Raw genomic sequence first — 16,606 nt, 5'->3', positions numbered from 1 at the left:
AACAACAGGCTAACATTAAAACATATTTTTATGGCACAGTAGTTATTATTATTGAATTGTAAAATGGGTAGCTTAACCAATTCTGTTTTTCACACATTCTATTGTTGAGTCATCAAAAATCTAGTATAATCATTTACACCAAGTTCTGCAAATCAAATGCAGATGTGGCAGTGTGTTTAAATAACATCGTATTCCACAGGATGGGGTACATAGGCAGACAAGTGTCATCTTTAAAATAACACACACACACACACACACACACACACACAGCAAAATGAAGAAGTTTTAGATGTGTTAGTCTAAGTTAGCTTACTGGATTATATTTTGAGTTAATCTAATACTACTTTTGGGTCAAAATAATTAACAGGAACCATTTCTAACTATTTATTACCAGGAGAATACTTTAGCTTTTTACAACAGCCTTGGTTAGAGATTCTGGGCACATTTCAAACTAACGTCTTCTCGTGACAGCTTTGCAAAAACTTGCACTGCTTTAAACAATTCCAAACAACCATTCAAGACACAGGCTTGAATTTAAACTTCTGTGTCAGGGCATATACCAGCTCTCATTTTTTCACCCTATGAGTGAAATACATAAACACAGTACACACAAACACACATGAAAAAAGCTAAGGTTAAAGAAGCAGTAAATCAAATACTTCTCTTGAACTAAAACAGTCCATTTTGACAGCTGATTTTCTTTCTTTGAAAGCATGCAGCACACTTAAAATAAATACTTGTACAGGTGGCAAAAAAATTAAATATCCTGGACTGTGTTAAAAAAAAAGATCCTGTTGGATTTATATTTGTTTAATAAGAGATTTCCTGGATGGATAATGTCCACACAAACAATTAGATATAGGGGAAAAACAGCACTTATTTAAAATTTGGATTACGAGTAGCATTTTTATAAAGGACTAGACAGAAAATGGAGTTTCAAAAAGCCAACAAATCAATTTTCCTTAAACAACAACGTCCCTATTTGTATTTTAGTTTTGCTGAATTTGCTTAATAGCTATACCCTCATTGTAATCTTTCAGTCCTGCTTCAAATGCAAAAATTCTAAACAGAACAAAAAAGTTGTTGCTATAATGATATTGCCTGGCTTAAGGAGTCACTATCTTTTATCAAATTTGTTGCTAATCCTAGCACCACCAAGTGATCTCATCTTTCATTCTGGCTGGATTCCAACATACAATTTCATTAACCCAGGTACTGCAGGTGATAAAACTCATTTTTCCCTAAAGAGACAGCTAAAAAGTACAGTTATACATTTATGAAGTACCAGCAATCAAAATTATGGATTTTCTAAAAGGTTTTTAACTACTTTTATTGAAAGGAAAATTGCTGTCTCAGACTTTTTTGACACTATTACTAATAATAAATGTTAGCATTTCGACACAGCAATAATGTGGGAGATGGTGTCAATAAAAAGTATGAAACAAAGATGATCGCTGTCTCTTTAAGTAATGCCTTCTGATCAGATACCGGAAATGAACCTTAAGAGACATAAAACAAATATCTAAAACTCTCTTTATTGCAGACAACTGGGTTAGTTCCAAGAGTATACATTAGCACAATGACCACAAACCAAATCTATTGTTCTACAAAAATAACACTCTATAAAATTATCTGTAACAGCACCTCTGAATCTTTCCCTCCAAATTTTGTTTCCCAATATTATAGAGATCACTAGAGGGCAGTGTGGTATTTAGACCACTCTGACCTTTGTAAGTGATGCAACTATTACTTAGGTCTTGAACTTTATTACAATGTCAGCAAGGTTAATCAGGATGCTGTAAAAATCATGACATTCAAAACTGAATTCCGATTTAACATGTTCCACATACTATGAAACAGAATGAATTAATATTTTGTTGATACTTTCTTAGTGTATAAATTATGTTGATCAACTTTCCTACATATTTGTCGTCTGCCAGCATTTAAAAGGGATGAATTTTAAAAAATCCCACCTTTAGCTAGTGGCCAGTTTACAAAATAAACTGGGAAAGATCACGTGCATGAAATAAATGATCATAAATATCTTTGGAAATTTGCATCCCTGCATCTTTTTCTTCTAATGTTGAATAATTTTAACCTCAACGTAGTTCAATTAAGCTTAAAGATAACTTCAGTTTAAAACTTTCTGGTTTGCAGACAGCAGTCATTAATGCATTTGAAACAAGTTCTGATTTCCAGCTTTTTTACAGCAGGTATCCTTATGCATACTTTTCTCTTTCTAAAACCACAAGCATAGTTTCTGGAATTTCATGTGGAAGTGCTTAAGGGGTTGAAAGTTAACACCTTTGTGAGCTGAGTAGCCTTGCAGTTGCTACTAAACAAAAGCCTTTTTTAGAAGCTTTCCTGAAATGTTTTCTTAACATGTTCCAAGTAGTTTTAGGCAAGCAACTAAAGTAAACAAGATGTTACCATGATAAAAACACTTGTGAAAACATTGCAGTGTGTGCCTAAAATGTTTCTTTCACACAAGCATTCCTTAGTTTTACCAGCAAGCTTCCATCTATAATTCATAAATGATTTAATGTTTGAATGTATTTCAATCATAACTGTTACTGTTCCTACCAAACTTCTCAAAATTACAAGTCCCAAACTATCAAGGTTGTATGTTGGTTATAAAGCTTACTTTTGTAAAATAATGACTTTAGAATATTTATGTATATATGTATCACACAGTATTATGTGTACTACTATTCTTCAGAAAAAGTGGATGTCTTTAGTTCAGGGTTCAACTGTGGAATCCTTGGTGCTCTCTGAGGTTGGTTGTTTGCCAATGTTTCATTACCCAATTAGGTAACATCATCAGTGCTAATGATGTTATCTAGTCGGGTAATGAAATGTCTGAAACAAACAACCAAGCTCAGAGAGCACCAAAGATTACATCATTATCTTTCCCCACCCATTTGGGTTTTTCAGCATTATTTCTAATAGTCTCTGACCCTTGACATGACATCCATTATCATGCCAAGTAGGCAAAGTTTGCTCCGAAGAATAGATGGCCTTACTTGATATATCAATAGGCAGGACAAAAATCACAGATAGAAAGGAATGAAAGTATTCAGAACTCTGAAGTAAGCAACTAAACTCACAGCACTTTCCTTTATGAACAAAGAGACTCCTATGCTGAATGTATGTACAATGGGCACTTTTGATGGGAACCCAATTAGAAAAGCAGGTATAGAATAGCTCATCCTACAGCTGGACACATTTAACAATATGGTCCAAAATGCCAATACAAATGTAACACAGCAATACAGACATGTTCATCCACATGTACACATACCTATTCAGACACAATTGCATGGATAAATATTAATTAGATGAGTGGAGTGGAGTGGAGTGGAGTGGAATGGAATGGAATGGAATGGAATAGAATAGAATAGAATAGAATAGAATAGAATAGAATAGAATAGAATAGAATAGAACAGAACAGAACAGAATAGAATTTCTTACTTTAAAAAAGACTGGAAGTCTTCACATACTGTTTCGCAGCCCGGCCATTTGCATACTCCATGCCCATAGAGCGGATGGCTATGACAAGGTTCTTCATGGGATAAACTGAAAGAATAATTAAAAGGCGGAAGAGAGGAAACTATTATCATGTGAAACTTGAATAAGCTTACCTTGGTGTTTATCAGTACAATCAAGTAATAATTCAAAATACTGAGGAATAAGCAAATCATTTTGGATCATGCAATACAGATTTACAAGAGAACATTTCCAAATTTTATTGAGAGATTGTACATATCACATCTATGAATCAGAGGTCTTACAAAAAGTTGAAAAAAATGAAATATATTCCAAATTATGTTAAGATGCTTCAAAATTGTACCAGAGTGTTATCAGCCAAACATCGAACTTCTAAAATGTGGATTACAGTATGGCATTTTCATGGGTAATAAGATCATTAATACATATTTTCGAGCAACATTGCTGTTTTCCGTAAGTCAAAATAAAAATGGAAGCTGAGGAAGAAGGAATCTGTATGAATACAAAATGGTCAGGGAAATGAATCTGCTGCATTTATTATCGTATTCTGAAGTATCTTTATTCAACTATGGTATGAGCAAAAGAATTTTTTTTGACAATTCCCATAATTTTAAAATTGTTTTTATGAATAAAGAAGCTTTAATTTTTTTATCTCCATTTATGTTATTTTTTAACAGAAAACTATTCCCAATACCATTAAGATAAGTCAGTAATTTTTTATTTAAAATATACCCACAAGGACTATCTATACATGTTTGTTCCTGGAATATTGCCTCTTACACACCAACAATCTGAAGACTTATCTCTGATTCAAGATGGCTCCAATAATTCATTTTAAGTTAAGGTTCTGCTGTAATTCATGCGACGACATGATAAACCTTATATTCAGGTATTATGAAATATGCTACTATCATAGTTAACGTATTTAGACTAAACTATATGGTAATTATCATAATTATCAGTCAGTGTGCTGGAGTGCAAAGAACATCAGATTTGGGCTAGAAGCATGACTTCAATCTATATTAAGCTGCTGTTTGGGGTGATTACAATAACTTGGTTGAATATACTTGTGATTAATTTAAAAAAAAATAAAGGAAAGGACAGCATACATACTTGGATTCTACTGGAAACCTGGAAATCAATGTTACAGTGGAACAGCTGTATTTTTACTGTCTGAACTATAGCAAATTTATTAGTAAACAGGATGTTTGGATGGGATTCTGGAAAGTAATAGTAATAGATTGGCTCTGGTGATTGTGTTGAAAGAGTAAACAATGTGAAATAACCATTGCTATAGAAATGACTATTGGAAACAAAATAAAAGAGCATTACTGAATGAACAATCTCTAGAAAAAACAAGTGATACTTAAAAACAGGCTATACTTTTCACAGAAGGGTAAAGTTTTGATGAACACAATATGAATTTAAGTAACTCATGAAGTCCCATTTATGTAAATAAAAATGTCTTTCAAAAACAATGCTGGGTAGATTTAGGGAAATAAAATACCTTTTTAGAATATGAAGGAAGGAAGGAAGGAAGGAAGGAAGGAAGGAAGGAAGGAAGGAAGGAAGGAAGGAAGAAAGAATACAGGTTTCTAATACATATATCAACAATTTTATAGTAAAGTTGAATAATTGATTTAAAATAAATTTCACTGGAGATGCTTTTATAACTGATATTACTCAATCAGCTCTTCTAAACATTGAATGATCTGATTAGTTTTCTTGTTATCAATTGATTGCCCTATTGAGTTATTAGGCCCTTTAGGTCAATAAAAAATGTGTAGCTATGTTCAACTCTTGCAGCTTTTGCATTTTTCCATTACAACCACAAAAACTACAAGATGTAGTAATTATAAGGCCAACAACTGATAAACTGCATAATTTTGCCACAATAAGTTATTTATTACTTGTTTCTTAAAATGTCATTAACTTTTAATTAAAAATGCCTCCAGAAGTTGTGAATGTTCCAACACTGGAAGTTTTTAAGAAGAGACTGGACAACCATTTGTCTGAAATGGTATAGGGTTTCCTGCCTGAGCGGGGGGGTGGGTGGGGTTGGAGTAGATGACATTCAAGGTCCTTTCCAATATTATTATTATTAGTAGTAGTAATAGTAGTATTCTCCACAAATGTTGATCGTAGTCTTCCAGTATAAAATATATTAAATATTGGAGAATCATGTATTCATTTATATTTCTGATATTTTCTATGACATTATCTAACTACATTAAATTGAAATAACTAGCAGTCAACTTTATGTTAGAATACTCATTCAAAGAATAAGTAGTATGTATGTAAGTATATAAGAATAAGTTGTATTTCTAGTCACACTTTCAAAAATATACTTTGTGGAAATTGTGATTGTTTTGATTGATTTTTGTAAGGCACTGATAATGTTACTGATCATGTCTGCCTTGAAAAAACTATGGATGGATGGATGGATGGATGGAAGGAAGGAAGGAAGGAAGGAAGGAAGGAAGGAAGGAAGGAAGGAAGGAAGGAAGGAAGGAAATCAGAGATGGATAAATTATATGAAAAAGTGATAATAACTGGATGCAATATGTACTCCCTTAAAGCTTTGATTCGCAAAGTGGGCACTAAGCATCTTGGGATGCTGCATTGAAGTCATAGAAGAATTGCAGGATTTTACTATTTAATAAGTGGAACTGTTGCTGTGGTGCCCTATAATGCCATGAAACACAGTTTGAGACCCACAAGAGGTTCTATGGGGAAAAAAAATACTGAAGAATCAAGGGTGCCATTAACTGAGAAAGTCTGAGAACCTCTGCCTCAAATTATGAGATTCTTCAAAGTGAGCTTGACTTGGATGGGACAATGTAGATTTCTTGGCAGCAGTATGGAAGTGGCTTCCAACTGCCTTGTTTTGATTTCTGACTGCCCGGTCCAGCCTATGTCCTAGAGATCTCCTGGTACTTTTTCAAACAAGTACCAAATACACCATACTTTTTTTTCCAAATGACTTCAAACATGAGGAACTTGCAATAATTGACTGTGTTATATCGTGCCAAAATTGCACCAAGATTTCTTTTTACTATCTTTAAGGAATCATAATAGAAAGCAATCAGCCACTAAGATTGATGTAGATGACATGGCTATTCAAGCATATACATGGCAAACAACAACTTCCAGTACATATAATGGAATAACTTACATCTTGTCCTACATTAACATTCGATTATAGATGCATATCCACTCTGAAGCGACAGGAGGAGATAGCATTAGTAGGTACTGTCTTTATTGTATCTCAATTATTTATAGGATTTATGTTCTTTTATAAAATATAAAAAGATGGATGTTCCTGATTAAATGGGAGGCACAGAATTAGAACAGTAACTATGAATTCTGTTCTTAAAGGATCTACATCAGTACCAATGTTGGTCTTAGTGCTTCTCTCCTGCAGTCAGCTTGTTTTTTGCACCATATTTGCCTAGTTCACATAGTGAAACTATCCATGTCGGATGCTGTTTTTTATCCAGTTTGCTGTAGAACCTGACAGTCATTAGAGATGAGAGGGAGTGACTGGACTAAACTCACCCAGATGGTTTCCATGCCTAAGAGAACACAGGACCTGGAACTCCCTATTTTACTCTGTCACTTTAACTCATCTCTTGATTTGTCTCAATACAAACATTATTTGAAAACAATAAAAGGTTCATTATACTTTTGGGCAAATCTTTATAATTCCAGCAGTATCTTTAGTCTTTATTATTTGTTTTACTAATACAACCCTCTTCCCAATAAGATTGCCTTGGCACAATCCTGAACTTGATTTAGAAACAGAAATTTGTGGTATTTTCTTATGGATTCAAACTAATCCCATTTTTTTTAAAACAGGAAAGATAAATTTACCCCTGTAAACTCTTGCTAAAATAGTAGACATGTCTGGACAAGATACTGGAATTTAGTCAGTTTATCAAGACACAGAGTATGGTTACATTGCAGAAGATCTCTTCTTCTAGTGTAATCCTTAACATTTAAACAAAGAATTTGATCATTCTACACTGAATCATACTGAATCTACTAATCCACAGAATAGCAATTCTACATATTACTTAGTACTCCACTGGGTTACTTGACATTCTATTTAGAAATGAGTAACAGAACAACAGGGTTAGAGAATAAACATGTTTTTCTCATCCATTTTATTTTCTTGGTTTAGCTAACATAGGTTTCATCACAGGGAGGCCAATCTAACAGAAATTCCTACTCTACCATAACTGGTTGACTGATGCCCCTGTAAGATAATTAAGTCATCACATAGGTCTTACTCACTTTATTCAGATCCAAGCATAATCAATGCACTGAAAACATCAAGAAACAAAGAGATGGTTCTCTGTCTTCTAAAAGAGTTATGCTTTCCCAGAGCACATAGATATGTATTTTGTAGAGAGATATTCTTTTTCTGATTTTCTACATTGAAGTAACAGCAAGGAACATCTTTTACTGGACTTGCCTGAGTTTACAGCCACATGGACATGGAAAGAATCCAATACACTTGTCAGCCCTCCCAAGTTAAGACAGATAGGAAGCATGAGATGAGCTAACTCTATTTGTAAAGTTACATTAACAGAATCTTGTTAGTCTAAAGACACCAACTTCCTGCCACCACTTTTAACTGTCTGATCAATTAGGGTGGGTCCTTCCTAAGTTTCTTTCTTTGACCATTAAGTCCTTCGGGGCTCCTCCCTCCCATGTCTGATTGTTTCCTAGGCATCATCTCTTTCCTTTTTCCCCAAGGTCATCCACACATTCCATTACAACACTGGATAGCACTAGATTCAGACATGCTAATTTAAATGGACATGCAAACTTTAACTACTTAATCAATTTATAAGCTGTTTCAATTGTTGCAGCATTTTTAGGCATCCTACAGCCACCAATTAATGCAATTTCAAACACAACAGAATGAAAATAGTAACAATACAAATATAAAAAACACATACTGGGAAAGCAAGCAAACAACCTACAAACAGAGAAAGATGGTCAAATAAGTATATTGAACCACGAAGGACTTTATGATAATCATCTTATGAAGTTTCAAAGAGCAGTCATTACCACACCTTCCCACCCTGCTTTTTCTTAAGATGACTATATATTGCCACACATATCATCCATGAAAGCCAGTGGTGTTAATGCTAGTTGCTAGTTGCTTCACTAGAATTAACTAGATTTCACTGAGTCTAACACAGACCACATGGCACAACAGTCTTCAATGCGCAGCATGCAAACCAACATTTTTGAACAAAAGTCATAAAAGCCCACCACATTTGAGATTCTAGTCTTATGCAGTTAAGAAGAGAGAATGATTGAGGATCAGTTGGACATGCCAGAAATATTTGTTTGGTTCATATTTAACAAATCTGTAATTTCTGAATCGAAAGGACAACCAGAATGTAGTTATTCTTCTATATTTACAATTCTCCTAATTTTGTAATGCAGTTTCAGAACAACCATACTGGAAATGTACATGGTCATACAAAAAACATGTAAAGGTTTATTAATGCTGAAACACTTGCAAAAATCTGCATAACCTGTAAAATTAAGTAAAAAGCATTTGCAGAAGTATACCAAAATGTGTATTCATTTTGTAAGACATCTAGAAAAACATGTGATATTAAAATAGTTTGGAATAAATAAAATAAAAATAATTAGGACAAATAGAAAATGATACATTTGGTGATAATGGAAATCAAATATATCACAGTCTCAGCATTACATGCAAGACACGCAATCAGGAGCAAAAATTATAGCCAGTAACAGCACACAGAATAAGGAGCATCGTTATCACAATAGTAATAATAACAATAACAAAAACAATTATATTTATCTATGCCACAGTCTTCATTTCAGTAGCATTTCAACTCAATAAAACTGTATGGACAATTCTTTTTTCCATATCTAAGATAGAAACAGTGGACAACATACCTGTATTTGAATGTCCAAGATATTATTGGTGAATAATAGTATCAATGACAATATATTTCAGAATGAATAAAGAATCATTAGATAGAAGACAAAAACAAACAAATGCTTCAAGATCAAAATAAGCACTGACAGCAAGCAAATCTGCCTGCAATTTATAGCCATGCAAGAATATGGCACTGAGGAAGGTTCATCAATCTATAAATTTCAGTTTTCAATTGTATTTAAAAAGAGAAACATGATTCTCTCCCTTATAGATGGAATATTAACTTTAAAAAATAGTTCATGCAGAGCCTTAGTATCTTTTTCCACATTCATTTTGGGGTTCAGTTTTGTAACAACTTTCCTGACTAAGGAACTACAAAAAATCTAGAGATTTGCACAATTATGTAACCTTTGATCTATCTGGGTAGAATATGGATTTTGCAAATTTATTAATATAACCCTCCAGGTAATTGATAATTGCTAGGCTGTATTTTTTTTTTTTTTTTTTTTGAAAAAAAAAAAAAGCTGACAATGTGGAAAAATCTTTAAGTACAGATTTTCACCACCTTCTAGGGCAGCGGTTCTCAACCTGTGGGTCACGACCCCATTTGGGGTTGAACGACCATTTCACGGGGGTCGCCAAACAACACAGTCCGCCATTTTTTTCCCCTTTTCCTTAGCTGTGCTACTCCCTTTTATTCTATTGGCTTTTGAAAGCCAATAGAATAGACTCTCTTGAATAGAGTCTAATTCTATTGGCTTTCAAAAGCCAATAGGAATTGTCCAGGCTGTCTCTGCCCTGCTGAACCCGCCAAAAGTCCCATTCTGCAAATGGTGCTGCAAGTTGTCTGCAGCGAAGGGGAGTTGTCTGGAAGTTTCCACCCCTCCCTGCTGAGCAACTACCAAAAAGGTAAGTAAAAGAGGGCCAGGGGTGGGAGGTGGGAGGCCGGCGGGCGCAGGGAGGGTTGCCGGCATGCGTGGGGCCCGGCGGGTCCCTCACCTCCCTTGGGCTGGGCCAGCTGGTGGCCCAGCCAGTGGTCAGCCTGCTCCGTCTCTGTCGCTTGCCAGCTACGCCTCGGCTGGCGCAGGGGGCAGCACCACACATGTGCAGCGCTCCCATGCAGGGAAAGTCCTCGACTTACGACTGGTTGAGTAGTCCTCGACTTACGACGGGTTGGGGGGTCGCGGCATTAAAAAGGTTGAGAACCACTGTTCTAGGGCATCTCCTAACTTTTTCCTCAAATTCATTCTTGGTCCAGAGGCCAAAGGTTATATAATAATAATAATAATAATGATGATGATGATGATGGTGATGATGTTGGAAGGAACCTTGGAAGTCATCAAGTCCAACCCCCTGCTCAGGCAGGTAACCCTATACCAGTGATGGCGAACCTTTTAGAGTGCCCAAACTACTACCCAAAACCCACTTACTGTATGCATCGTCAGGTGCCGGGTGGGTGTGCCTGGGTATGGCCCATTGGGTGGGTGTGGCTGCAGTGGTAACGGCAGACTGGGTGGGACTAAAAAGTTCAATCAATCAATTCTAACTTTGCAAGATCTTTTTTCCCCACAAGAAGTTGAAATTGACTGATTGAACCTCTTTTTTTTGTACATGGCGGTGGAGGCCTAAAGTGAAAAGGTTTTATAAAACCCAGCTGAAGGCCTAGGACTGGGGTGACAGCGCGCATGCCCACAGGAGGCACCCGTACCATAGGTTTGCCACCACTGCCTTATACCATTTCGGACAAATGGCTGTCCAGTTTCTTCTTAATATGTTCAGTATGTACTCTATGCTATCAAAATAATGGACAGTTTTGATTGCTCTAAGGACAGGTTGTTACAAACATATTTATCTCTTGAGAATAACATGGAACAGAAGTGACTAATTACATTACTTTGACTCACATAATCTCAAAGTAAAATGTTTTTCAAATATTTCAAACAGGCAGCCCCCAATCATTAAGCACACAGCAATCAAGTAGAGAAGATGCAACTCATATACATATCTGCATTAGTCATCTAATCCAGAGGAACAGCTACAAGAAAAAAAACTAACTGCCAAACAAAATATAGATTTCTTTATGAGAAATCTCATGAGATACTATATTCCACCACAACTTTTGTGTTTCAGTTCTAATACCTATGTAATTGTCTTTTTTATGTTTTCTTTTTCCCGCCTCTCTATTCAATTCAATTTTCATCATTATGGACATATCCAGAATAGATGTCACATTAGAAATACTTTAATGCACAGATTTAAAGCTCTAGCATTTTTAATCATTTCACTGCTAATTAAGAAGAACAATTTCTCTTTTCTTTTCTTTTGAGTATCTGTTCATGTACTTGCATACTGTCATCACAGCTTCCTTATAGCCTCAATTTTCCAAGGCTCTAGATATTTAATTCCCTTTAATCTTAGATCAGTCTCTTCTCTTCCAATTCTTTTTCATTCTAGCTGCTCACTTCAGTATTTGTAGTAGTATTTTTTTAAAAAAATACTTCATCCTAACTGGTGTTACTGGTATTCTAACTTTTAATAAGAAAAACTAAAAAATGAGCAGGGATCTGATTAACATCTATATATCACATACATAAAAAAATAGCACAGCTGTTTAATTTCACATATTCATTCACCTCCAATTGCATTTTCTAAGCTGATGTTTCATTTTATACATGGATTTGATTTTCAGCTTATCAGAATTACACTCTACTTATCTTTGTTAAATTTATTCCTCTCTGCATAGTTCTCTAATTTATGCATGAGAAATTGGATTGATTTGGTATCTTAGGTTCACATTATTCTAATTAAACAAACATTTTGCTTATTTTTCTCATTGATTCTCATTTATGCTTGTATATATAATTTATTTCTATGATGAAAAAAGGAGGAGGAAGAAGAGAAGGATAAATGAATCCATATGAGTTCAGGTTTCTCCTAAGTTTTAGATGGTAGAATAGGCTATGACTGACTATAATTCCTAAAATAAAGCCATAAAACCATTAAGAGAATTGATTTGTACTGACTGTGCATACCTCACTCCTGGCGTCAGGAATATATTTAATATGAGGATACTGACACACACTTAGCTGTGTGTGTGTGTGTTTGTGTGGGTGTATGTTAACATCATAACACACCTCTGAAGGAGAGAAGTATCAATTCCATTTTAAGGAACTAATCACTAGACTTAAGAAGACTTCATTTACCACACTGGACATGGACAATTATAGGAAAATTTCTAACTTTCCATGGTTATGTAAGATTCTCAAAGAAGGATGACTTCCCCAGGATAGAAGGTCCTAGTGATTATCCTAACCTGTTTCAAATTCACATCAGAATGGATTGCAGGATTGTGTCTGTCTCTTCATGCTAATGGCTATTCATGCTGATCTTAGGTTTGGATTCATCAGAGGGAGTCTGACTAGTTTGTCTTTTTTTTAACTTCTGAAATATATTGTTCATGCTAGGAAGGCGAGAGAACAGTGGCTACTCATTTTCAGTTACTATGGTATATTCCTACCATAATGGCATTTTGTGCTTAGTGGGATTTATTTTATTTAGATAGATAGATAGATAGATAGATAGATAGATAGATAGATAGATAGATAGATAGATAGATAGATAGATAGATAGATAGATATGCATTGCATCATTGTGCAATAGGTGGTTATTTGTCAAACTGAGACCTATATATGATGTTTTTCAGTGCTCTGTTCTTTCTTCAGTGCTTCTCAATATATTCATAAAATCTATGAGGAGGGAAGAACATCAGAAGATTTGATTTGCAAGATTTGCAACTGGCTATTATCAGTATTATCACTCCAAACCCATGTTTCTCATGTTTTCAGGTAACAATATGTCTTCCCTTAAAATATGTCTACAGTTTGTCATGGGCTCAATAATGAGAAATAAAAAAATTCAAATTCAGACTGAATCCAGACAAAAATAATCCTGAATTTAGACAGTGAAAATAATTACTGAAATGGGTTGCAATCGTTTTCTCTGTTCTGAACAGAGCTGTACTCCTTCGTAAAAAGCAGGCTCTCATTTCAGGATGTAGCCTGATCTGCTCTCTGACTTCTCAGTCAGAAGGAACAACTAGAACCATTTTTATTAGCTTTATATAATATAAAGTTTACTTCATATTGTATGGTCCAGTCAATGCCTAGGCTAAAAACGTCCATGCATAGTGAAATTAGTAGACAACTTGATCTCTGGAAGACCTCAAAGAGGTACCTCTGTCCTAAACTATTATACCAGCTATTTATTTATTTTCTAGGGAAAATAGGAAGGATTCAATATTACCTTTAATGATACATAGGATTTGCACCCAGGCTACCTGAATAAATGTCTCTTTTAAATATTTCTGCCATTTGCTAAGATTGTATGTCAAAGTTTACTTATAATTGTTACAGATTAATCTTGCAGTGATTCAAAATTAAGATAGAGTATGCCGCCCTTTGCTTTGACAGCTACCATTAAAAGTAGCTTTTAAATTATTTATTGTAATTGTTTTTAACTGCTGAATTTTAACATTTATGTACTAATCCTTCTGATGCTCTCTTTCGTCACAAATCTAGGCATCTTTAAGTTTATGCACTGTGAATTACAGAGATATTTGGTATTTGCCAATGCAATGTTCTAAGAAGGGAGGATATCTGTTTTATTTAATGTGAGCCTTAAAATGTATTTCTCATGTAAATGAGAACTCTTCCTTAATTTTGCTTTTCATTTACTTCAACACTTCTGCCTGTTATATAAATGCATTCAGAGAAAACTTTCCAATTTCTGTATATGTACAAGATAGCAGTCCACTAGATATATCATATACTATTAGACGGGAAACATACAACAGTTCCAGGTCATGTGGCAAAAAAAAGTGGAATTTCTGTAGCAACAATGCTAGGTAGATTACATCTACAGCTAAACATAAATTGAATTGTTCTTCCTGAAGTTGTGAATGCTCCTACACTGGAAGTTTTTAAGAAGAGACTGGACAGCCATTTGTCTGAAATGGTACAGGCTTTCCAACCTGAGCAGAGGGTTGGACTAGATTACTTCCAAGGTTCCTTCCAACTTTTTATTATTATTATTGTTATTGTTGTTAATATTATTATTATTGGCTAGCATTTTCTCACAATAACAATCATGTTTATAGTAACCATAACTTTGTTCATTCTGTATTAGAAAAACACCAAGAGAGTAAGGAAAATACACATAGCAGTTACAATCAAGCAGATACATGATATGTTTTTTTTCATTTGTACTTTATAAAAAGCAACCATATTCCATAGGACACAAGACTGTTTCATCAGGAAAACCAGCTGAAGCACACAGGTACTGTAAATATCATATGCTATTGCAGGTGCTATACTTTCTATTTGTTTGTTTTTATCTAAACAACATAACAAATAATCAGACAAACAGAGAAAACATTTGGCATGATAATGATAATGTAGGATACAGGGAAAACATCTAGTTTTTGCTGGTTTGTAAATTTGCAAAATTTCTTGATTCTCATTCTTCATTAAAAAAAAAACAAAACCCTTTTCTTTATGTGTTTTTGTATTACACTTGGATCTATGCTGTGTCATACCAAGTATTTAATCATTGGAGATAAACTATAATTTAGGGATCTCAGAATTAAATCTTACGTTGAATTTAGGAAGGAAAGCTAAACAAAAAGTAAAAATGAAGGCACTTCTCAAATTGTGAAACTGAGGGCTTCTTTTTGGAATTGCCAGTGATTTAAAATGAAACTATTTTTACAGAAACATAATTGGAACAATGCAAACTTTTCAAGCACAATAAAGAGTAGTGCCTTCTATGGTGAATGTAGTTTTGATTCTCTGGTAAGAATATCAGCCAACTTAGAAGTTTTCATTGTATTTTTTTATAGCAATAGCACTTAGACTTATATACTGCCCCAGAGTGCTTTACAGCACTCTCTGGTGACTCATAATGTCACATATTTCCCCCCAACAATCTGGGTCCTCATTTTACTGACCTCAGAAAGATGGAAGGCTGAGTCAACCTTGAGCCGGTCAGAATCAAACTCCTGGCAGTGGAATGCAGAGCTAGTCTGCAATACTGCATTCAGCACTGCATTCAACACTGCGCCACCACTGCACCATCAATAATAATGATTTTATTAATAATATTAATAAAAATAAATTTTGATGTTAAGAATAAACACCCTCTCCTGCTTTGATGCAGACATATTAATATCTGGGAATTGCTCTTATCTTGTCTATATTTGGTCTCAAATGGAAATTAATTGCCAGACAACCATGACTTGAGGCATTAAAAAAATAAACTACTATGGTTGTGAAGAGAATTAAATCCAAAGGCTAAAAATATATTTGGACTGCCCCAGGCACAATAGTACTATCTATTAGGAAATTCTTAAAGCAGGGGGTCTTCAAACTTGGCTCTTTTATGACTTGTGGACTTCAACTCCCAGAATTCCTCAGCCAGCGCAGTCATAAAAGGTCCATGTTTGAAGACTCCTGTCTTAAAGAAACCATGTCTTTTCCTAGCCTCGTACAACTATCGTCAGCAATAGAAACAGAATCTGGGGAACAGGTGCAGTATGGTGTTCCCAACAAGTATTAAGTGTGCATCTGTGCATGCAGCAAATCATGTTGCACTTTGAACTTGGATCACTGCGCAGTCTTACTGAGTGTGAAGAACTGGAACATTCGCACATAGGCAAAAGAAAAAAGAAACAGGATGATCCAGTAATCAATAGTTATTAGGAACCACACAGACAACTTGGTTTCCGCAATAAGACCTAACACATGACACATGTTGCTGAAAGCTGAAATTTGCTTTTTACACTGCACTGACCACAGCACCCACAGGCACAGCTACAACATCTTTCTCTGAATGGGACCGACTGCCAGATGGAAGCAGACACTGAACAAGCTGTCCAAGTGCCTGGGGGACTGTCCTATATTAACACCACCTGTGTCGGGGAAAGATTGCGCTCTGGATTTGAAATAGCCTTTAAAGAGCCATCAGAATGTTATCTTTAAAAGTGCACGTGAGCAGACACACTGGAAATTGAATTAAAAGAAATGTTGCAGCAAGCGCCTTTATCCTTAGGCATTTTTCTCAAGGTAGGATATTTCCTCCATTGTTTATACCACCTTGAAAGCAAACATTACC

At 35.0% G+C, this 16,606-nt stretch overlaps 1 protein-coding gene across 15 annotated transcripts in view; it reads right to left on the bottom strand.

The window, feature by feature from the left end:
* The window catches only part of FOXP1 (forkhead box P1), a 666,111-nt gene that overhangs the window by 45,156 nt on the left and 604,349 nt on the right, over positions 1–16,606 (bottom strand). For all 15 annotated transcript variants that reach the window (XM_039330816.1, XM_039330828.1, XM_039330827.1 and 12 more), the window contains one exon: positions 3,472–3,576. In XM_039330816.1, the coding sequence (XP_039186750.1) occupies positions 3,472–3,576 (105 nt within the window). The remainder of the gene's footprint in view (positions 1–3,471; positions 3,577–16,606) is intronic.

The sequence above is a fragment of the Crotalus tigris genome, unplaced genomic scaffold (genome assembly GCF_016545835.1).
Source record: "Crotalus tigris isolate CLP2741 ecotype Arizona unplaced genomic scaffold, ASM1654583v1 scf7180000024432.2438137, whole genome shotgun sequence".
Taxonomy (NCBI): Eukaryota; Metazoa; Chordata; class Lepidosauria; order Squamata; family Viperidae; genus Crotalus; species Crotalus tigris.
The sequence above is the reverse complement of the archived record's forward strand: the minus strand, read 5'-3'. Positions and strand labels throughout refer to the sequence as shown.